The 24,358-nt window shown below is 42.6% G+C and overlaps 1 protein-coding gene across 3 annotated transcripts in view; it reads left to right on the top strand.

Annotated features, from left to right (window-relative positions):
* rtel1 (regulator of telomere elongation helicase 1) overlaps window positions 1–24,358 on the top strand; it is a 57,497-nt gene that overhangs the window by 20,884 nt on the left and 12,255 nt on the right. For 2 of the 3 annotated variants that reach the window (XM_070444421.1, XM_023990951.2), the window contains exons 18-27: window positions 266–306; window positions 1,046–1,131; window positions 2,841–2,918; window positions 3,083–3,160; window positions 7,707–7,853; window positions 8,087–8,202; window positions 10,055–10,178; window positions 16,672–16,852; window positions 20,804–20,967; window positions 23,930–24,025. In XM_070444421.1, coding sequence (XP_070300522.1) covers window positions 266–306; window positions 1,046–1,131; window positions 2,841–2,918; window positions 3,083–3,160; window positions 7,707–7,853; window positions 8,087–8,202; window positions 10,055–10,178; window positions 16,672–16,852; window positions 20,804–20,967; window positions 23,930–24,025 — 1,111 coding nt within the window. The remainder of the gene's footprint in view (window positions 1–265; window positions 307–1,045; window positions 1,132–2,840; window positions 2,919–3,082; window positions 3,161–7,706; window positions 7,854–8,086; window positions 8,203–10,054; window positions 10,179–16,671; window positions 16,853–20,803; window positions 20,968–23,929; window positions 24,026–24,358) is intronic. The other variant, XM_070444420.1, reaches the window with a different exon arrangement.

Below are 24,358 nucleotides of genomic sequence, written 5' to 3'. Positions count from 1 at the left end.
AGGGTCTGAATACTTAAGTAAATAACCTATTTCTGTTTTTGTTTTTTTATATAATTTTGCAACAATTTCCAAAAAAACAACTGTTTTCGCTTTGTCATTATGGATTATTGTGTGTAGACTATTTTATTTTTTATCCACTTTAGAATAAGGCTGTAACGTAACAAAATGTGGGAAAAGTCAAGGGGTCTGAATACTTTCCGAAGGCATTGTATGTATATATGATAATTTTAGCTTAATTAACACACATTCACTATTTGTTTCAAAGGTTTGTCCCTGAAAACATGGCATCTTTAGGGAACACTGTTGGTAAGATGAATATATCCTACAAATTAATATCTGTCCGTTGTTCTTGATTTGCGGTGGCATTTGTGTATCTTGCCTTTGCAACCATGAGAGAAACTAGTTACACATCATAACTGTTTTTGTATATATTGCAGTGTTCATCAATGTTAAAACATAATGCCAGTCCTTTTTATACTGCAAAATGTTATTTGTGCATTGTTTAAAGTACTTGGGGTAATCAAATTGACTTGTCTCAGTAGTGATGTGTAGAGTTGTCGTGAGATGTTTTGGGGATTTAGAGGTATCTTTAAAAAAAATGTCAATGGTCCAAAGTGAACAAAAGTATTTAATGTATTGATTAATAAAAACAAATGCTATTAAAATATATATTTTTTACTAGTGTAATGTGTATCCTTAAATGTTATGTCATTGGTGTAAACACCTTGAAAATCACTCATTACAGAGATATACAAGGACCTTGAGATTGACCTCCAGTGGCAAATTGTCATCGGGGGAGGGGTATATTAAAGGGATACTACTGAATTTTAGCAATGATGCCCGTTATCTACTTCACCTAAGTCAGATGAACTCGTGGATACCATTTGTTTCTCTGTGTCCAGTATGAAGGAAGTTAAAGGTAGTTTCACTAGACTTCCAGGCATTGCTCTAATGCTAGAGAGCATTGGCTCGAGAAACATACTGGAGACAACCCATTCTACTAAATTACCTAAATTCTCATTCTTTCTCTTTTTTCTTTCTGCAGTGAATCTGGGCCGCGTTGTCCCTCACGGTTTGCTGGTGTTCTTCCCCTCTTACCCTGTGATGGACAAGACTCTGGAGTTCTGGAGGGTGAGTGCAGCTCAGGGATCCCTCAGAAGAGAGGTTGTCACCATTTGAACACCCTCAATTCAGCAACTTTTTTGAAATTCCACCCATACGTTGATAACTTTTTCTATGAAAGTACTTTTTAGGTTAGGATCTGAATATCAATCCATTTCCTGCAGCGAATGAGTTTGTGTTGAATTGAACCAAGGCCTGATGTAGAGGTAGCCTTGTATGCGTACAGTATGTGCTGATGCAGACTTTACACTTCTATGGTTACCTACACATGGCAACAGTCGTTGCCATGTGTTGGTAACTGCGTGGATGCAAGGTCTGGAAAATGACGTCACCGTAATGCAGAAATTCAACGCTGGAGCAGGCATAGGACCAGATCCAAAGCAGTGTATGTTGCCTAGACGGCTGAGAACATGCGGTGTGATGAATCATAATTTAAAGACCTTATCCAGTGCCTTCGGAAAGTATTCAGACCCCTTGACTTGTTCCACAATTTGTTATGTTACAGCCTTATTCTAAAATTGATTAAATAAAAAAATCCTCAGCAATCTACACACAATACCCCATAATGACAATTGTTTTGCTAATTTATTAAAAATAAAACGGATACCTTATTTACATAAGTATTCAGACCCTTTGCTATGAGACTTGAAATTGAGCTCGGGTGCATCCTATTTCCATTGGTCATCCTTGAGATGTTTCTACAACTTGATTGAAATCCACCTGTGGTAAATTCAATTGATTGTACATGATTTGGGAAGGCGCGCACACACGTCTATATACTGTCCCACAGTTGAAAATACATTTCAGAGCAAAAACCAAGCCATGAGGTCGAAGGAATTGTCCATAGAGCTCCGAGTGTCGAGGCACAGATCTGGGGAAGGGTACCAAAAATTGTCTGCACCATTGAAGGACCTCAAGAACAGTGGCCTTCATCATTCATAAATGGAAGAAGTTTGGAACCACCAAGAGTCTTCCTAGAGCTGTCCTCCTGGCCAAACTGAGCAATCGGGTGAGAAGGGCCTTGGTCAGGGAGGTGACCAAGAACCCGATGGTCACTCTGACAGAGCTCTGGAGTTCCTCTGTGGAGATGGGAGAACTGTTGGAAGGCGAAGGTTCACCTTCCAACAGGACAACGACCCTAAGCACACAGCCAAGACAACGCAGGAGTGGCTTCTGGACAAGTATCTGAATGTCCTTGAATGGCCCAGCCAGAGCCCGGACATCTCTGGAGAGACCTGAAAATAGCTGTGCAGCAACGTTTCCCATCCAACCTGACACTGCTTGAGAGGATCTTCAGAGGAGAATGGGAGACACTCCCCAAATACAGATGTACCAAGCTTGTAAAGTCATACTCAAGAAGACTTGATGCTGTAATCGCTGCCAAAAGTGCTTCAACAAAGTACTGAGTAAAGGGTCTGAATACTTATGTGAATGTGATTTCATTTTTTCAAATAAATAAATTAGCAAACATTAATAAACCTGTTTTTGCTTTGTCATGGGCGATTGTGAGTAGATTGAGGGGGGGGGACAATTTACCAATTTTAGAATAAGGCTGTAACGTAACAAAATGTGGGAAAAGTAAAGGTCTGAATGCTTTCCGAAGGCACTGCGTGTGTAGGGGATCCTCCTGCTTCTTTATTGATGCTGAGCCTGTGATGAGAATCCTCTGGTCTTACTTAATATAATACCATGCTCTTCTATGCCTGCTTTTTTCCCAGGCAAACGGGCATGCCGACCGCATTGAAAACATAAAGCCCATGTTTGTAGAGCCCAGGGGAAAGGGGATGTTCACGGAGGTCAGTGCTGCAGACATTCCCATTTAAAATGCTGCATGTACTCTGTCACTACCTGCAGTTTCGTGACCGTAACAGTAAATGACAGTCATCATGGGAATGTTTCTCCTGCACTATCTTTAGTACAGCGAAGCTAACTTAACCCATACCATTTCCCTTTTGTCTAGATAATTGATGGTTATTATGACAAAGTCAATGACTCGAAATCTAAAGGGGGCAGCTTCTTTGCGGTCTGTCGGGGAAAGGTAAGACCTGTTTGTTTGTCATGGTCAGTCTGTCTTCCCCATATCCTTGCCTGAAGTACTTCCTCTGCTCTGATGGCTTTATAGCACTTACTGGTTAAGATAGTCGCCCACTCACATACTGTAAATCACTTCTACCAAAAGGTCACTGTTTACCCTCCATGACCTAACATCGTCATGTTAGGGAAACATAGCATGCTACCTCATTTTTAATGTCAACATAGCAGTTCCTGATTTTGGCAAAGCAGAATGTCACCAGGCCTCATTGGAAAAACAGCACACTATTATACGTGACCAAATTAACACATTCTACAGCACAACGACAGAGTCATTTTCTGGGAATGCTTTAAAGTCCAAAAGTTATGTGTAGAATTAGAAAGTTGACTGTCAGAAGTATTACAATCTAAATTTACTTTCAATCTTTGTCTGCATATTTCAAGACATTCCATATAAGGGTGCATCAGTGGCATGCATTCATGGATGTCAAGGGAAGCCAGGCTTCCTGAAACAATTCAAAGAAAAAAATAAACACATTATTTTATATCTTTCGTCTCTGTGTTTCATAATTTACCCTTTAATTCGCAAGAGGCTGAATGTATCTCGCAGGAGAAAGCATCCGAGCAAGCGAAACAGCGCCCCTCTGTCTCTTTATGTGTAGCCCATCTATCTGATTCTGTCTGGTCAAAAAGAGTGAAATTGTTGCCGCAATGGAAGCCAGCGAGCATTTGGCCTCCCTTGATAATAAAATTAAATAATAGCCAATCAGCGTTGAACTAAACGAGCTCAACTGTGAATGGTCCTGGCACACCCCAAAAAAAGTTTAGGGAAGCCAGTTTCGATTTGCCTTTTCCACACCAATCACAACAAAAACCAAACGTCATTGACAGAATTTTTATTATATTTTCACTTCTGAGCTCTGGTGGCTGGCTACCTAGCTAAAATTGTCCCTTTCCAAAATTAGTCCTGAATGGAGATAGGGGTTTGGACTTGTGGTTTTATTTAATTCTCCGTGCTGGCCAATCAATGATTATTACGCCGATTCTGATCTAACCATAAATTCATACATTGTGCCCCTTGCCGGAAGTTCAATATGTAGCTAAATGTAGTAGGCTATTGTTGCCTCTGAAAGGAAGTTAGGCTAGGTAGCAAGAATTTAAGCCAGGTAGCCTAGGACAACAAAAACTAAAAGAGTGTAGGCTACTTTATGACTGATTCATATACCATTTTGGCAACATGAAAGAAGAGGATGCCATTGGTGGTTCTCTACAGGTAGGGTGAGTCAACATGTTTTTTTCTACTTGCAAGCACCCAAACACACACAAATATTAATGCAATAATGTAAAGTGTTGGTCCCATGTTTTATGAGGTGAAATAAAATACCCCAAACATTTTCCATATGCACGAAAAGCTTCTTTCTCTAAAATGTGTTTATATTCCTGTTTATGAGCATTTCTGCTTTGCCAAGATAATCCAAACACCTCACAGGTGTTGCATTGCAATTGGCATGATGACTGCAGGAATGTCTACCAGAGCTCTTGTCAGAGAATTTAATGTTAATTTCTCTACCATAAGCCGCCACCAACATCGTTCAACCCTCCTCACAGCCGCAGACCACGTGTAATCATGCCAGCCCAGGATCTCCACATCCGGCTTCTTCACCAGCGGGATCGTCTGAGACCAGCCACCAGGACAGCTGATGAAACTGGGTTTGCACAACCAAAGAATTTCTGCACAAACTGTTATAAACCGTCTCAGGGCTTGTCGTTCTGACCAGGGTCTTGACCATACTGCAGTTCAGTGTCGTAACGGACTTCAGTGAGCAAATGCTCACCTTCAATGGCCACTGGCACGTTGGAGAAGTGTGCTCTTCATTGAAAGGAATAAGCTACGGTCAATGAACACAATTGCATTTTATCGATGGCAATTTGAATGCACAGAGATACCGTGATGAGATCCGGAGGCCTATTGTTGTGCCATTCATCCGCCGCCATCACATGTTTCAGCATGATAATGCACAGCCCCACGTCAGAAAGATCTGTAAACAATTCCTGGAAGCTGAAATGTCACAGTTCTTCCATGGCCTGCATACTCACCAGACATGTCACCCGTTGAGCATGTTTGGGATGCTCTGGATCGACGTGTACGACAGCGTGTTCCAGTTACCGCAAATATCCAGCAATTTCACATAGCCATTGAAGAGTGGGACGACATTCCACAGGTCACAATCAACAGCCTGATGACATCTAAGGAGATGTCGCACCGCATGAGGCAAATGGTGGTCACACCAGATACTGACTGGTTTTCTGTTCCACGCCCCTACCTTATTTTGAAGGTGTCTGTGACCAACACATGCATATCTGTATTCCCAGTCATGTAAAATCCATAGATTAGGGCCTAAGGAATTTATTTCAATTGACTGATTTCTTTATATGAACTGTAATTCGGTAAAATATTTAGAAATAGTTTTCAAGTTGCGTTTTATTCTTTTTCCAATGTATTTAGCTTATGTTGATTGGACTGGATTGTTTTTGGTATCTTTTAGTTGTCACTGTATTAGACTAAGCATAGGTGATTTTGATTATGTTGAAATGTTAAAGCTGGAACAGTATAGGCAGCTCCTGTTTTCTTTGCGACTTGTGGTAGCCTAACTCTGCATGGCTCTAAATCAATAGTAGTTTAGTAGTCCAAAAATTTCTGAAATACTAACTTGTTTGTTACATGCAATATGCTTTGTGGACTTAACCGGACAGATGTTGCTCTCCGGTTTTATAATGAAACACAGGTGTGGTTGAATTTATTCTGCCACTCTGTCTTCTTATTGTCTCTGCCTTAGGTCTATATGTCACGGTGGCAAAGCATATGAACTAACAGGTTATAGAGCAAACAACGCAATTATCACAATGCATAAGTTGTAATATGGCTATTTTTCTTCCTTGGCTTTGCTTTCCGAGTGATAAAAAAGAAAAGAAAAACGTTTTCTTCCCAAACACCGCTACTGGGGTGTAGTAAGATATCTGATGGGCTGGACGATACTGTTCTCGTCAATTATCTATAAAAAAAATATATACTTAAACTGGAAATCAACCAATCCTCCATCGTTAAGACAATGGAAAAAATCATATACTTCATTATGTCAATATTGAAAGAACGCGTGCGATGGAGAGGAACAAAGTAATGCAATTTGAGGATGTAGCAGAGACAATTGCAGTTACTGGAGATAGGGGTGAGAATTTGTCTGGGCGGGTATGATGTCGTTGTCTGTTTGTATTGTGTAAAAAAAAAAATAGGAAAAACCTGCACACATGCCTCCGAGTTCTAGGCATTGCTCATACCTGAAAAATACTGCATTGTTTGAGAACCATTTCGCAGTAGAGAGATATATTTGAAATGGTGTCTATACAACCAGAAACTGGTTGATACAGTATGACCTCATTATGACTTAATTTCAACCAGTTTTGCCCATTGCATCCTCTCAAGCACTGGCTGCTGTTTTGTTTTGAGTTTGAATTAAAACAAATAATGTACTTACATTTGTTCCTGGAGTGTTTCCCGTCGTAATCATTTCATTGGGTAATCTACTTCTTGTGAACAGAAACCTTATAAAAAATATTGTTTAAGCCTTTTGACATAAATATCTTGTAGCAAATTCGGGGGGTACCGCTGATCGGGACTTGAACCCGTGTCCAGTGACTATCAACCCAACACCTTAGCTGTTACGCCAAGAGATCCAAACCGCTTGACGAGGTCACACATCCACTACCCCTTCTTTCGGGGAAGCGTTCCCCGCGCCTCTCTATACCAAGTCCCTGAGTTTCACATGGCCCTCTGATGGCCTCACGGGTGCCATCCCACTTCTGATACCAATGTAGAAAATGAAAAAAGCAGACATAATGCAGTGCGACTCGTTTCACAATTAGTTGGAAGATGTTGTCCCCTTTTTGTTCAGTCTCAGTGGAGGGAGGGGGCTGCTCTCTACCTCCCTTCGTTGAGACTGACCATTAGATTCAAGCACTGTCAGACCAGTGGAGAATTTTTTTTGGGATAATATATTTTCAATCGTCAATTTTATGCTCACTCAGCTGTGCTTCACAAGTACTACAACAACTGATCTATTACTGGTGTGATCATACCTCAAGTTTTGAAATATTATTTTGAAATGGTCTGAGAAGAACAACATTGGCAGGTCAATTCAAGCATATCCAATATGCAGTAATCTATTGGGCCAACCCTACTGCACAAACCTCGTTGTTCTAGAACTGTAAAAGGTTAATGTTGTTAATGTTGCATAGGCTTCTGTTTTTTTAAGTCATGTTTAAAATACAAAAAAAATCTGAGCGGTAGATCTCGGATTGCATTTTGACTCAAAGTGAAATTGACCACTACCTCAGCTGTCACGGCAAGATATCCAAACCTCTTAACGAGGTCGCTAAGTATTAGGTTAAGGTTGCTACAATTTTGACAACGCATGGAGACATCACTCTGAATTGATCTTAAGCCCATACATGGTATTTTCTGTGTGCCTTGATTGGTTTCCTTGTACCTCTGCCAGGCCAGCGAGGGGCTGGATTTTGCTGACACGTATGGCCGAGGGGTCATAATCACTGGCCTCCCGTTCCCGCCCCGCATGGACCCCCGGGTCATTCTGAAGATGCAGTACCTGGACGAGATGTGCAGGAAGAAGACACCCGGGGTGCAGGTATGGAGGAAGCCCCTTCGCTGGTCGTCTGACTGATGATATATTACAGGATTTATTAGGGCTTCACTAATAGGTACCCTTACAGAAGTGAAGTTCATGTCAATTCACATTTTTTTTCACTAAAAACAAAACATATACTTTAAAACATATTTTTGGCAAAGATGTTCATGCACTAAGAAGTTGGACATCTAGTTAATATGTGTTTTTCTCTGCCTTTCCGTGTGTGTCTGTAGTACCTGTCGGGGCAGAACTGGTATCGACAGCAGGCGTCCAGGGCAGTGAACCAAGCTATTGGAAGAGTCATTCGCCACCGTGATGACTACGGGGCTATCTTCTTGTGCGACCACAGGTCAGTATTGTATGCTGGTCATTTCAGGTGATCATCGGGTACAGTTGAAGTCGGAAGTTTACATGCACTTAGGTTGGAGTCATTAAAACTTGTTTTTCAACCACTCAATACATTTCTTGTTAACAAACTATAGTTTTGGCAAGTCGGTTAGGACTTCTACTTTGTAATTTTTTCCAACAATTGTTTACAGACATTTCACTTATAATTCACTGTATCACAATTCCAGTGGGTCAGAAGTTTACATAAACTAAGTTGACTGTGCCTTTAAACAGCTCCAGAAAATGATATCATGGCTTTAGAAGCTTCTGATAGGCTAATTGACATCATTTGAGTCAATAGGAGGTGTACCTGTGGATGTATTTTAAAGGCTTACCTTCAAACTCACTGCCTCTTTGCATGTCTTCCGTTCTGTCTTCCTTATGGCTGCAATCCCGGTAACGGGATCGATATGACAACAGTGAAAGTGCAGGGCGGCAAATTCAAACAACAGAAATCTCATAATTCAAATTCCTCAAACATACATGTGTCTTATACCATTTTAAAGGTAATCTTGTAATCCCACCAAAGTGTCCGATTTCAAATAGGCTTTTCAGCGAAAGCACCACAAACGATTATGTTAGGTCACCACCAACTCAAAGAAAAATTCAGCCATATTTCCAGCCAAAGAGAGGAGCCACAAATAGCACAAATAGAGATAAAATTAATCGCTAACCTTTGATGATCTTCATCAGATGACACTCATAGGACTTCAAATTACACAATACATATATGTCTTGTTCGATTAAGTTCATATTTATATCCAAAAACCTCTGTTTACATTGGCGCCATGTTCAGAAATGCCTCCAAAATATCCGGAGAAATTGCAGAGAGCCACGTCAAATAACAGAAATGCTCATCATAAACTTTGATGAAGATACATGTTTTACATAGAATTAAAGATACACTTGTTCTTAAGCTGACCTGACCTCAACCCCCTTGATGTCTAATCCAAAGCTCTCCACCCGTATCCCCTATCGCACTCCCGTGACTTACTCCCGTCCACCCAGCACATTCCACAGCCACTGTCTCCTAAAGATGCCCTTTAACTTCTGATGTAAAAACTAGTCTCTTACACTCCTTTATGCCTTATCCTTCTGCTTCTGATCTATCATGTCTCTAGTATATCAATGTTCAAAGTTTACCCCGAATCCAACAGTAGTTATTTTTTCAATAGAGTCAACCATGTCTGTCTCTATTCAACATTGACACTGAATAGAACTTCTGTTTACGTTGTTCTGTTGTAAGGGTGGATTATTCGATCTAGTGTCTCTGTCAGTATCGTCAGACCGACCCTTACACAGTTTTGGTAACACTTTCTAATAACAGTCAGTAATAAACCAATTATAAGGCATTTAAAGTTTGCTCACCATTTCTCCCATTTGTAAATGTTAGTAAGCTAGTTATTCACAACTTTTATTCATAAATAATTCATAAGATGTTTAATATAGGTCCTTTTTTAAACTGTTTACTAATCATTAGTTAAGTGTTTTTGTGGTTCCTAATATAAAGTGAGGGCTATCTAGGCTATACTTTATAAATGTTTTGAGTGACCAGTGTAATTTCTCACAAAAGATGGACATTGGTAGACATTCCAGCAGTACCTGATACTCTTAAGGTGTCAAAATGGCTTAAATCATATGAATGATAAAGAATAAGCAGTAGCTTACCAACCTTTTCCAATGTGGTAGTAATGAGTTATAAATGGTGAACAAACTGTTTGTAAATGCCTTAAATTATTTATTACTGAACGTTATAGTGTTACGAGTTTTTCCTATCATGCAACTCTATAGTGTCCGTTGGCTATTTCCTCCAGGTTCAAAAGCACAGACGCACGTGCCCAGCTACCCTCATGGATAAGGCCCTACGTGCGCACTTACGACAACTTTGGAAATGTGGTCCGTGACGTGGCGCAGTTCTTCAGAGTTGCACAGAAACATGTAAGTGGGTCAAGCAGAAGAGTACATCTTGAGTGACTTTCTGACTGCTTGAGAGAACCATTAAATTATACATTTGGAATGTACTGTAATAATAACCCTTAAAGGAAAGGTTCACCCATTTTGAATGTTATTGTTTTTGTGCATCTGAGTAATGTTATATCAATGCCCTGGGTCATAAAAAATAAAAAAAGTATTTCACCTTTTATTTAATCAGGTAGGCTAGTTGAGAACAAGTTCTCATTTACAACTGCGACCTGGGCAAGATATAGCAAAGCAGTGCGACACAAACAACAACACAGGTTACACATGGAATAAACAAACATACAGTCAATAATACAATAGAGAAAGTCTATATACAGTGTGTGCAAATGAGGTAGGATAAGGGGGGTGAGGCAATAAATAGGCCATAGTGGCGAAATTATTACAGTATGGCAAATTAAACACTGGGGTGATAGATGTGCAGAAGATGATTGTGCAAGTAGCGGTACTGGGGTGCAAAGGAGCAAAATAAATAACAATATGGTGATGAGGTAGTTGGATGGGCTATGTACAGGTGCAGTGATCTGTGAGCTGCTCTGACAGCTGATGCTTAAAGCAAGTGAGGGAGATATGAGTTTCCAGCTTCAGTGATTTTTGCAGTTCGTTCCAGTCATTGGCAGCAGAGAACTGGAAGGAAAGGCACCCGAAGGAGGAATTGGCTTTAGGGGTGACCAGTGAAATATACCTGCTGGAGCGTGTGCTGCGGGGTGGGTGCTGCTATGGTGACCATTGAGCTGAGATAAGGCGGGGCTTTACCTAGCGAAGACTTATAGATGACCTGGAGCCAGTGGGTTTGGCGACGGATATGAAGTGAGGGCCAGTCAACGAGAGCATACAGGTCGCAGTGGTGGGTAGTATATGGGGCTTTGGTGACAAAATGGATGGCACTGTGATAGACTACATCCAGTTTGCTGAGTAGAGTGTTGGAGGCTATTTTGTAAATGACATCGCCGAAGTCAAGGATCGGTAGGATCGTCAGTTTTACTAGGGTATGTTTGGCAGCATGAGTGAAGGATGCTTTGTTGCGAAATAGGAAGCCGATTCTAGATTTCATTTTGGATTGGAGATGATTAATGTGAGTCTGGAAGGAGAGTTTACAGTCTAACCAGACACCTAGGTATTTTTAGTTGTCCACATATTCTAAGTCCGAACCGTCCAGAATAGCTGGACGGGTGGGTAGGTGTGGGCAGCGGTCGGTTGAAGAGCATGCATTTAGTTTTGCTTGCATTTAAGAGCAGTTGGAGGCCACGGAAGGAGAGTTGTATGGCATTGAAGCTCGTTTGGAGTTTAGTTAAGTGTCCAAAGAAGGGCCAGAAGTATACAGAATGGTGTCGTCTGCGTAGAGGTGGATCAGAGAATCACCAGCAGCGAGAGCGACATCATTGATGTATACAGAGAAGAGTTGACCCGAGGATTGAACCCTGTGGCACCCCCATAGAGACTGCCAGAGGTTCAGACAACAGGATTTGACACACTGAACTCTGTCAGAGAAGTAGTTTGTGAACCAGGCTAGGCATTCATTTGAGAAACCAAGGCTGTTGAGTCTGCCGATAAGAATATGGTGATTGACAGAGCCGAAAGCCTTGGCCAGCTCGATGAATTGTCTCTTATCGATGGCGGTTATGATATCGTTTAGGACCTTGAGCATGGCTGAGGAGTGCACCCGTGACCAGCTCGGAAACCAGATTGCATAGCGGAGAAGGTACGGTGGGATTCGAAATGGTCGGTGATCTGTTTGTTAACTTGGCTTTGGAAGACCTTATAAAGGCAGGGTAAGATAGATATAGGTCTGTAGCAGTTTGGGTCTAGAGTGTCTCCCCCTTTCGAAGATGGGGATGACCGCGGCAGCTTTCCAATCTTTGGGGATCTGACGATACGAAAGAGAGGTTGAACAAGCTAGTAATGGGGGTTGCAACAATTTCTGCGTATAATTTTAGGAAGAGAGGGTCCAGATTTTCTAGCCCAGCTGATTTGTAGGGGTCCAGATTTTGCAGCTCTTTCAGAACATCAGCTATCTGGATTTGGGTGAAGGAGAAATGGGGTTCTGGTTCTACATATTTTTGAATGGGGCATGCTTATTTAAGATGGTGAGGAAAGCACTTTTAAAGAACAACCAGGCATCCTCTACTGATGGAATGAGGTCAATATCCTTCCAGGATACCCGGGCCAGGTCGATTAGAAAGACCTGCTCGCTGAAGGGTTTTAGGGAGTGTTTGACAGTGATGAGGGGTTGTCACTTGACCGCAGACCCATTACGGACGCAGGCAATGATCCTGGTTGAAGACAGCAGAGGTGTATTTGGAGGGCAGGTTGGTTAGGATGATATTTATGATGGTGCCCGTGTTTACGGATTTGGGGTTGTACCTGGTGGGTTCATTGATAATTTGTGTGAGATTGAGAGCATCAATCTTAGATTGTAGGATGGCCGGGGTGTTAAGCATGTCCCATTTTAGGTCACCTAGCAGCACTAACTCTGAAGATAGATGGAGGGCAATCAATTCGCATATGGTGTCCAGGGCACATCTGGGGGCAGATGATGGTCTATAGCAAGCGGCAATGGTAAGAGACTTGTTTCTGGAGAGGTGGATTTTTAAAAGTAGAGGCTCAAATTGTTTGGGCACAGACCTGGATAGTAAAACAGAACTCTGCAGGCTATCCCTGCATTAGATTGCAACTCCACCCCCTTTGGCAGTTCTATCTTGTTGGAAAATGTTATAGTTAGGGATGGAAATTTCAGAGTTTTTGGTGGTCTTCCTAAGACAGGATTCAGACATGGCTAGGACATCCGGGTTGGCAGAGTGTGCTAGGGCAGTGAATAAAACAAACTTAGGGAGGAGGCTTCTAATGTTAACATGCATGAAACCAAGGCTTTTACAGTTACAGAACTCAACAAATGAGAGCGCCTGGGGAATGGGAGTGGAGCTAGGCACTGCAGGGCCTGGATAAACCTCGACATCACCAGAGGAGGAGTAGGATAAGGGTATGGCTAAAGGCTAAAAGAACTGGATGTCTAGTACGTTCAGAACAGAGAGTAAAAGGAGCAGATTTCTGGGCACAGTGGAATGGATTCAAGGTGTAATATACAGTCATGGGTATGGTAGGATGTGAATACAGTGGGGGTAAACCTGTGCATAGAGTGACGATGAAAGAGATTTTGTCTCTAGAAATATCATTTAAACCAGGTGATGTCACCGCATGTGTGGGAGGTGGAACTAAAGTGTTAACTAAGGCATATTGAGCAGAGCTAGAGGCTCTACAGTGAAATAAGGCAATATTTACTAACCAAAACAGCAATGGACAAGGCATATTGACATTAGGGAGAGGCATGCGTAGCAGAGTGATCATAGGAGTCCAGTGAGTGGCTCCTGGCAGCTAGCGGGCCGTGGCTAGTAAGCTAGCAGAAGGGCCTTTTAGGGACGTCGCGACAGAAGAAAGTCTTTTGTGGCCCCCTCGTGCTGTTACGTCGGAAGACGGAGGGCTCCGTGTGGCAAACCAGGCCAATTGGCAAAATAGATATAGTGGCCAAAGAATTTGTCCGATGGGCCTCTTAAGCTAACAGTCCAATGTGCTCTAGACAGCTAGCGGGCCGCGGCTAGCAGGCTTACGGATAGGCGGGACGTCAGGGGACGTTGCAACGGAGGAGCCAGTTGAGAGACACCCTCGGGCGAATCACGTCGGTAGTCCAGTCGTGATGGGTCGGTGGGGGTCCAGGCCAGTCGGCAAAATAGGTATTGAAGCCCAAGGAGTGGCTGATGGGCCTAGCAAGGCTAGCTCCAGGCTAATTGATTCTTGCTTCGGGACAGAGACGTTAGCCAGGAGTGGCCACTCGGATAGCAGCTTCCTAGCTGCGATGATCCAGGTGGGGGGGGGGAAAGGATTGGAAACATTTCATGTTTTCATGTGTATCTGAGTTATTGGCGTTCAAGCAGCAGCACTGTGATAGTCGCTCTCATTACACTGGAAATGAATAGGAATACGACTTTTAGATCGCGAAAACCTCTATCATACATGTTAGATTTCAGTACTGGCCGACGTTGTAACTCGGGAGGATGTCTTCTCTCTTTTTGCGATATTCCTTCCTCAAGAAATGTGTAATTTACCGGAGGGTCTAGCACATTGTTCCTATTTGTCTGCCTTTTTAGTCCAGGGTGCATTGCATGGTGCCGTTGCCAGATATATTATAGAAAGGAGATATGGATCCAATGAATGGAGGAACGTACAGTGCATTTGGAAAGTATTTAGACCCCTTGACTTTCTCCACATTTTGTCACTACAGGCTTATTCTAAAATTGATTAAATTATTTTTTCCCCTCATCAATCTGCACACAATATCCCATAATGACAGTTTTTTCTTTTGTGGAATTTTGCACATGTATTAACATTAAAAACCTGATATCACATTTACATAAGTATTCAGACCCTTTACTCAGTGCTTTGTTGAAGTACCTTTGGCAAAGATTATAGCCTCGAGCCTCGGTATGATTGATGGAGTGCTGCGGAGATGGTTGTCCTTCTGGAAGGTTCTCCTGTTCTCCACAGAGGAGGTCTGTCAGAGGGGTCATTGGGTTCTTGGTCTCCTCCCTGACCAAGGCCCTTCTCCCCCGATTGCCCCATTTGGCGGGGTGGCCAGCTCTAGGAAGAGTCTTGGTGGTTCCAAACCTCTTCCATTTAAGAATGGTGGAGGCCACTGTGTTCTTGGACTTTCAATGCTGCAGAAATGTGTTGGTACCCTTCCCCAGAAATAAACTATTTAATTCATTTTAGGATAAGGCTGTAACAAAATGTGGAATAAGTCAAGGGGTCTGAATACTTTCCGAATGCACTGTATAACCTCCCACCCAGCAGACTGTGGACCAATTGCGTTCACGCTGTCATACTGCGTCATGTGGTTGCTAAGCTAATCATCACACAATCCCTTTAAGTCCCGTGTATATTTCGAGAAACGTGCCTATTTCCCTTGTAAGTATGTAATGTCATGATTCCAAAGCTATAACATATTACAGATGACAAGTTAATTATCTCACATCTCGAGATAATTAACAAAGATTTGTAATGTACTTCTTGTTGACGAAATTCGTGCTAATGTTACGTTTTTGAGCTAGTGCCCAATAGACTCTTTGGAGGAGAGCGCTCCTTGTCCCAGAATCGTCCAGAATGCACTGCGCAACCCATTGACGTAGCATGGGCAACATTAAACTGCAGATACTTGTATGCAAAAAAAAATTGCGCTGTAAAGGAGGAGTTGTGTTCTGATATTATGAGGGGGTTCCTGATGAATTTGCCATCTCAAAAGGGGTCCCAGAAACAAACATGTTTGGGAACCCCTGGCCTACAGTTCTGGCCGAATGTATTGGCACCCTGCACTTTTCTTAAATAATTCCTTATTTCTTCTAAAATTTGTTGAAATTGAAAAATAACTTTTGGTCTCCACACACAATTTGAACCATTTTAGTTTTTGGTAACTGAAGTTTACAATAAAAGTTCTGAAAAGAAAAACAAATGGCATGGACAAAATGATTAGTACAGAAGAGCTTATACTTGGTTTGCATGGTCTTTTGCCAAGATAACTGCTGACATATGCTCTTCGTAGCCATCAGCTTGCTGCACCTTTCTACTGGTGGTTTTGCCCACTCTTCAGCTGCAAACTGCTCCAATTCTGCAATTTTTGAGGGGTGCATTTGACAAACTGCTGTTTTCAGATCTCACCATAGGTTTTCCATGGGATTCAGATCTGGGCTAAACGCTGGCCACTCCAGAACAGTCCAGTGTCTATTCTTGAACCATTCCTGTGTGCTTTTTGATGTGTTTGCGGTCGTTGTCCTGCTGGAAGACCCACCACCTTCAAGGGATGCCCCGCTTTTGGACACTGGGTTGAATAGTGAACTCAAACACCTTGATAATCTGCTGATTTCATGATGCCTTGCACATGTTCAAGGCCTCCGGTGTTGGCGGAAAAGCAACCCCACAGTATTATCAAACCTCCCCATGTTACTTGAATCTTCTTTTCTAAATTAAAATTGTAAACTTAAAGTTTCAAAAACAAAAATGTTTTTGCAATGTTGAGAATCCACTTAACAATGTTTATATATATATATATATATATATATATGAATTAGGGAATTATTTAAAAAATGTGCAAGGTTGCCAATACATTTGGCCGGAACTGTACATCTTTCCTCAGAACTGTAGCCTACAGCTCTCCTCAGAACTGTAACCAAGATTTTTCATCAGAACTGAAGCCTACATGTAGCCTTTCCTCAGAACAGGGAGTCTATCTCCCTCGATGACACTGTGGGTAGTGTCAATGGGTGATTCAGAGTTGCAGAACTGGGGATGAAACTGTTATATTCCTCCATTTGGTTATGTTGTTTCACTGCAGACGTGGGACACAATTTTTGTTGAATTCTGACCTTAATCTTGACCTCTGAACTCTTTGACTGTTCCAATGTCCCAGAGGCCTCCTCCAGAGAAGAAGCCTACAAAGGGGAGCTGTGGTGGGGCGGTACACTCGGCAGATGCCCAGTGTGTCAGCGCCGGACCCTGCCACTCCTCCGAAGGCTCCACCAAGGGAGGTTTCGCCCAGAAGGCCAAAGTACTGGACTCCCACGTGCCCAGTCTGAAGAGACGACGGCTGAGTGAGTATCTACACCGCACATGCAGTGGCACCAAGCATGGTTTGAGTGAACGTTTTAGTTGCATAACAATATGTCTCCTTAGGCTTTTGCTTCTCATCAGTTCTCTCATGTGCAGATCTGCGTTAAATACCTATTAAATACTATTTGAGATGCACTTGACTTATCGCTTCCTCCGGCGGGGGTACAGGTTAGTCGTGGTAATTTGTCCATGTAGTCACTTTATCCCTTCTTACATGTACAAATTACCACAACTAACCTGTACCCCTGCACGTTGACTCGGTACTGGTACCCCCTTTATATAGCCTCGTTATTATTTTGTGTTATTTTGATTTTTTTCTTTCGTTTATTTAGTAAATATTTTTTTCTTAACTCTATTTCTTGAACTGCATTGTTGGTTAATAGCTTGTAAGTAAGCATTTCACGCTAAGGTCTACATATAATATCCGGCGCTGACATAGATGGCCGCCTCGCTTCGCGTTCTCAGAAAACTATGCAGTATTTTGTTTCTTCTTCTTATTTCTTACATTGTTACCCCAGGAAATCTTAAGTTTTATTACATACAGCCGGGAGGAACTATTGGATATAAGAGCAACATCAACTTACCAACATTACGACTAGGAATACGACTTTCCCGAAGCGGATCCTCTGTTTGGTCCACCACCCAGGACAATGGATCGGATCCCAGCCGGCGACCCAAAACAACGGCGCCGCAGAAGAAGCGGTCTTCTGGTCAGGCTCCGTAGATGGGGACATCGCGCACCGCTCCCGAGTTTACTACTCGCCAACGTCCAGTCTCTTGACAACAAGGTAGACGAAATCCGAGCAAGGGTTGCCTTCCAGAGAGACATCAGAGATTGTAACGTTCTTTGTTTCACGGAAATGTGGCTCACTCAAGACACGCTATTGGAGTGGGTACAGCCACCTGGTTTCTTCAAGCATCGCACCAACAGAAACAAACATCTCTCTGGTAAGAAGAAGGGCGGGGGGGTATGCCTTATGATTAACGAGACGTGGTGTGATCATAACAACATACAGGAACTCAAGTCCTTTTGCTCACCTGACCTAGAATTCCTTACAATCAAATGTCGACCGCATTATCTACCAAGAGAATTCTCTTCGATTATAATCAAAGCCGTATATATCCCCCCCAAGCAGACACATCGATGGCCCTGAATGAACTTCATTGGACTCTATGTAAACTGGAAACCACATATCCTGAGGCTGCATTCATTGTAGCTGGGGATTTTAACAAGGCTAATCTGAAAACTAGACTCAAAATTATATCAGCATATCGAATGCACTACCCGGGCGGGAAAAATCCTGGACCCATGTTACTCTAACTTCTGCTATGCATACAAAGCCCTGCCCCACCCTCCTTTCGGAAAATCTGACCACTACTCCATTTTGTTGCTCCCAGCCTATAGACAGAAACTAAAACAGGAAACGCCCGTGCTCAGGTCTGTTCAACGCTGGTCCGGCCAATCTGATTCCATGCTTCAAGATTGCTTCGATCACGTGGACTGGGATATGTTCCGCATAGCGTCGGACAATAACATTGATGAATACGCTGATTCGGTGAGCGAGTTTATTACCAAGTGCATCGGTGATGTTGTACCCACAGCAACTATTAAAACCTTCCCCAACCAGAAACCGAGGATTGATGGCAGCATTCGTGCAGAACTGAAAGCACGAACCACTGCTTTTAATCAGGGCAAGTCGACCAGAAACATGACCAAATACAAACCGTGTAGCTATTCCCTCCGCAAGGCAATCAAACAAGCTAAGCGTCAGTATAGAGAGAAAGCAGAGTCACAATTCAACGGCTCAGACACGGAAGGTATGTGGCAGGGTCTACAGTCAATCACGGACTACACACAGAAAACCAGCCCCGTCGTGGACGACGATGTCCTGCTCCCAGACAAACTAAACAACTTCTTTGCTCGCTTTGAGGACAATACAGTGCCAACGACACGGCCCGCTACCAGAAACCTGCCGACTCTCCTTCACCGCAGCCAACTTAGAAAGCTAAGGTAACTGAGCTAAATGACTTTCGCCCCGTAGCACTCACCTCCGTCATCATGAAGTGCTTTGAGAGACTAGTCAAGGATCATATCACCTCCACCCTACCTGACACCCTAGACCCACTCCAATTTGCTTACCACCCCAATAGGTCCACAGACGACGCAATCACACTGCACACTGCCCTAACCCATCTGGAAAGGAGGAATACCATTGTAAGAATGCTGTTCATTGACTACAGCTCAGCATTTAACACCATAGTACCCTCCAAACTCGTCATTAAGCTTGAGACCCTGGGTCTCGACCCCGCCCTGTGCAACTGGGTCCTGGACTTCCTGACGGGCCGCCCCCAGGTGGTGAGGGTAGGAAACAACATCTCCACCCCGCTGATCCTCAACACTGGGGCCCCACAAGGTTGCGTTCTAAGCCTTCTCCTGTACTCCCTGTTCACCCATGACTGCGTGGCCATGCACGCCTCCAACTCAATCATCAAGTTTGCAGACGACACTACAGTGGTAGGCTTGATTACCGACAACGACGTGACGGCCTACAGGGAGGAGGTGAGGGCCCTCGGAGTGTGGTGTCAGGAAAATAACCTCACACTCAACGTCAACAAAACAAAGGAGATGATCGTGGACTTCAGGAAACAGCAGAGGGAGCACCCCCCTATCCACATCGGTGGGACAGCAGTGGAGAAGGTGGGAAGTTTTAAGTTCCTCGGCATACACATCACGGACAAACTGAAATGGTCCACCCACACAGACAGCGTGGTGAAGAACCAACCTCAGGAGGCTGAAGAAATTTGGCTTGTCACCAAAAACACACTCAAACTTTTACAGATGCACAATTGAGAGCATCCTGTCGGGCTGTATCGCCGCCTGGTACGGCAACTGCTCCGCCCACAACCGTAAGGCTCTCCAGAGGGTAGTGAGGTCTGCACAACACATCACCGGGGGCAAACTACCTGCTCTCCAGGACACCTACACCACCCGATGTCACAGGAAGGCCAAAAAAATCATCAAGGACAACAACCACCCGAGCCACTGCCTGTTCACCCCGCTATCATCCAGAAGGCGAGGTCAGTACAGGTGCATCAAAGCTGGGACCNCTGTTCACCCCGCTATCATCCAGAAGGCGAGGTCAGTACAGGTGCATCAAAGCTGGGACCGAGAGACTGAAAAACAGCTTCTATCTCAAGGCCATCAGACTGTTAAACAGCCATCACTAACATTGAGTGGCTGCTGCCAACATACTGACTTAATCTCTAGCCACTTTAATAATTAAAAATTGGATGTAATAAATGTATCACTAGTCACTTTAAATTATGCCACTTTATATCATGTTTACATACCATACACTACTCATCTCATATGTATATACTGTACTCTATACCATCTACTGCATCTTGCCTATGCCGTTCGGCCATTGCTCATCCATATATATTTGTATGTACATATTCTTATTCATTCCTTTACACTTGTGTGTGTGTAAGGTAGTTGTTGTGAAGTTGTTAGATTACTTGTTAGATTTTACTGCATGGTCGGAACGAGAAGAACAAGCATTTCGCTACTCTCGCATTAACATCTGCTAACCATGTGTATGTGACAAATAAAATTTGATTTGATTTTGATTTGACCTGTTGTATTCGGCGTATGTGAAAAATAAAATGTGATTTTAATTTGACGTTTGCACTGTTGTGACTATTCTATTGGTTCTATTGTACTGGGTGGGCAAACTAAATCAATCGCAGCTGTAATATATGAAAGTCTTTTTTTAACCAGGTTAGTCTTGTTGAGATGATACAAAATCTATTTTTCAGGAGAGACCTGAACCATTTGCCACAGGTCTGGTCATGTTTATGGGTCTGGAAGTGACTCGTCTCATCACCTCTTATCACTTGTCTCATCACCTGTCTCCTGTTTCTGTTCTCAGATGAGCATGGCGGCAGTGAGGGGAACGGCATGGCTAGGCTGTGCATCGAGTACGAAACTGAGATGGAGGCGAGCCGAAGGAGGCCGGCCGGCCTGCTGGACGCCCTGGAGCATAGCGACAGCCGCTATGGAGATGAAGACGAGGCCCTAGGGGGCGAGGAGAGGGTACACTTGGCTTTACTACAGAAACCTCTGTCTGAACAGATGAGTTGGAGGATGGTGGTCCTTCAAAATAATATCAACGAATGTTTTACTGAACATGTCTAGTTAAACTGATGCAGAAGGAGAAATGCATGTTTCACTGCTTTGATGCAACTGCCAATTTCGTTTTACCAGATCAAGCTGAGTCCTGTACTCACTTAGGGAAACGGTCCTTAAGTGATGAAATAAGGAGACTGATTGGTAAACGCTAGGAACCCACAGCATTGAGAAAAAAACGTGTTTTAGTTGACTAAATATGAGCTAGCATACAGTTGAAGTCAGAAGTTTACATACACTTAGGTTGGAGTCATTAACTTGTTTTTCAACCACTCCACAATGTTTTTGTTAACCAACTATAGTTTTGGCAAGTCGGTTAGGACCTCTACTTTGTGCATGACACAAGTCATTTTTCGAACAATTGTTTACAGACAGATTATTGTTTACAGACAGATTATTACAGACAGACTTGTTTTTCAACCACTCCACAATTTTTTTGTTCAACTATAGTTTTGGCAAGTCGGTTGGTACCTCTACTTTGTGCATGACACAAGTCATTTTTCGAACAATTGTTTACAGACAGATTATTTCACTTGTAATTCACTGTATCACAATTCCAGTGGGTCAGAAGTGTTTATACACTAAGTTGACTGTGCCTTTTAAACAGCTTGGAAAATTCCATAAAATGATGTCATAGCTTTAGAAGCTTCTGATAGGCTAATTTACATAATTTGAGTCAATTGGAGGTGTACCTGTGGATGTATTTCAAGGCCTACCTTCAAACTCCGTGCCTCTTTGCTTGACATCATGGCTAATTTCTTTTGATTTTCCCAAGACCTCAGAAAAAAAACCTCCACAAGTCTGGTTCATCCTTGGGAGCAATTTCCAAACGCCTGAAGGTACCACGTTCATCTGTACAAACAATAGTAGGCAAGTATAAACACCATGGGACCACGAGGCCGTCGTACCGCACAGGAAGGAGATGCATTCTGTCTCCTAGAGATGAATGTTCTCTGGTGCGAAAAGTGCAAATCATTCCAAGAACAACAGCAAAGGACCTTGTGAAGATGCTGGAGGAAACGGGTACAAAAGTATCTATATCCACAGTAAAACGAGTCCTATATCGACATAACCTGAAAGGCCGCTCAGCAAGGTAGAAGCCACTCCTCCAAAACCGCCATAAAACAGCCAGACTACGTTTTGCAACTGCACATGGGGACAAAGATCATACTTTTTGGAGAAATATCCTCTGGTCTGATGAAACAAAAATAGAACTGTTTGGCCATAATGACCATCGTTATGTTAGGAGGGAAAAGGGGGAGGCTTGGAAGCCGAAGAACAGCATCCCAACCGTGAAGCATGGGGGTGGAAGCATCATGTTGTGGTGATGCTTTGCTGCAGGAGGGACTGGTGCACTTCACAAATAGATAATTTTCCTACCTCATGATGCTATGTTGGTATATTGAAGCAACATCTCAAGACATCAGTCAAGAAGTTAAAGCTTGGTCGCAAATGGGTCTTCCAAATGGACAATGACCCCAAGCGTACTTCCACAGTTGTGGCAAAATGGCTTAAGGGCAACAAAGTCAAGGTATTGGAGTGGCCATCATAAAGCCCTGACCTCACTCCTGTAGAAAATCGGCAGAACTGAAAAAGTGTGTGCGAGCAAATTGCCCTACAACCTGACTCAGTAACACCAGCTCTGTCAGGAGGAATGGGCCAAAATTCACCCAACTTATTGTGGGAAGGTGGTGGAAGGCTACCGGAAATGTTTGACCCAAGTTAAACAATTTAAAGGCAATGCTACCAAATACTAATTGAGTGTATGTACATTTCTGACCTACTGGGAATGTGATGAAAGAAATCACACCTGAAATAAATAATTCTCTCTACTATTATTCTGACATTTCACATTCTTAAAATAAAGTGGTGATCCTAACTGACCCAAGACAGGTAACTTTTACTTGGATTAAATGTCAGGAATTGTGTACTTTATTAGATAATATTTCAATGGTAATATAAGCTCTATCTATTTCTGTTACCCCCCTCTACAAAATACTTATACTGTTTTTCATTGATTTATTAGTTAAAATTAACATTATTAAATCAAACTGATTTAATCAAATATCATTTCATACTTGTAATCAATGAAAATGAAACATAATGCTATTGTTTCCCTTATCGCTAGCAAGTACGTGGCGCTTGCTAAGCTCTACATACAGTTTCCAGTAATCCGCTCACTAAGATTTTGTAAAGCCATACAGTCATTTTGTGTCAGCACAATCAAAAGGTCACACATTTAACTACAGGGCTTATATTACCCTTCGGATGACAGATTCACCACCAGTGGTTGAGCACCTTTTATAATGGCCAATTGTTTACTCTTTTTTTCTAAATGCCATTTCCCACTTAACGCTGAGCAAACGAACAAAGGATGTGTGTTTATGTTCTGAACAAAACGCTCTCCGGTTCCAGTTCCCAAAAGCCATGTGGAGGCGGTGGTTGTCTCAATACACATGTTTAGTAAGTTAGGAAATAAAGATACCTATAATAGTAGATACCTGCAAGCTTAGGCTAGTTATTGGATGTGGTAACACTACTTTTGAAGTTAGTCAGTTATGCACTATAGACTTTGTTCCTTCAAATATCTTAGCATGCGACTTAGAATGAGCCAAAGTATGGGGCATGTATTCAAAGTGGTGTAGTATGGAGATTATAACGTAACCATATGATATCTTTGAGTTGAGGGGGGGGGGAACATATCCCGTCTGCTCTTTCACTCAATATGTTCCTGAAATATCAAATGTCCTAAAGTATTATTATTATTTTTTTAAGCAAAAGTGTTTGTTTTTTTAGTATAAATGTAGTACTGAATATAACTGCTGATGATGCTAACAACATTGTCTGATAATGGTTCCATTCTGTTTAGGCTAATCGCATATCCACGCTGTCTCTTCAGTACGACAAGCGCGTGGATGACGAATTGCGTGGTGGAAAACGAAAAATCAAAGTGGTCCAAAAACGGGTATGTGAAATGCTGCATGTCTAAACACAACTGCTGTTAAAAGCTCTATAGCGCACTAAGTTTGAGGCCTATGTGTAACTCATCCTCACGCTTCCCCCAACTCGTAGCGGCTTGGTCACAGAGGAATGATGGCACAAACAATTATTTTAGAAATACCCTATAAGGCTAATGCTAAGACCTACCCCCAGCTCCAACACACTGTCTTCATACCACAGTCACAAGAGCCTCTCACTCCATTGTTTATGTGTCACCCGAGTTGTTGATCCCTATCATCATTGGCACAAGGATGCGTTGGCTGGGGTTTGTGGAACAAAATACATTGAACGGGAGTTC

Source organism: Salvelinus sp. IW2-2015, linkage group LG7 (assembly GCF_002910315.2).
Source record: "Salvelinus sp. IW2-2015 linkage group LG7, ASM291031v2, whole genome shotgun sequence".
In the NCBI taxonomy this organism is placed as follows: Eukaryota; Metazoa; Chordata; class Actinopteri; order Salmoniformes; family Salmonidae; genus Salvelinus; species Salvelinus sp. IW2-2015.
Note: the sequence above shows the minus strand (reverse complement) of the source record. Positions and strands in the feature narration are given on the sequence as shown.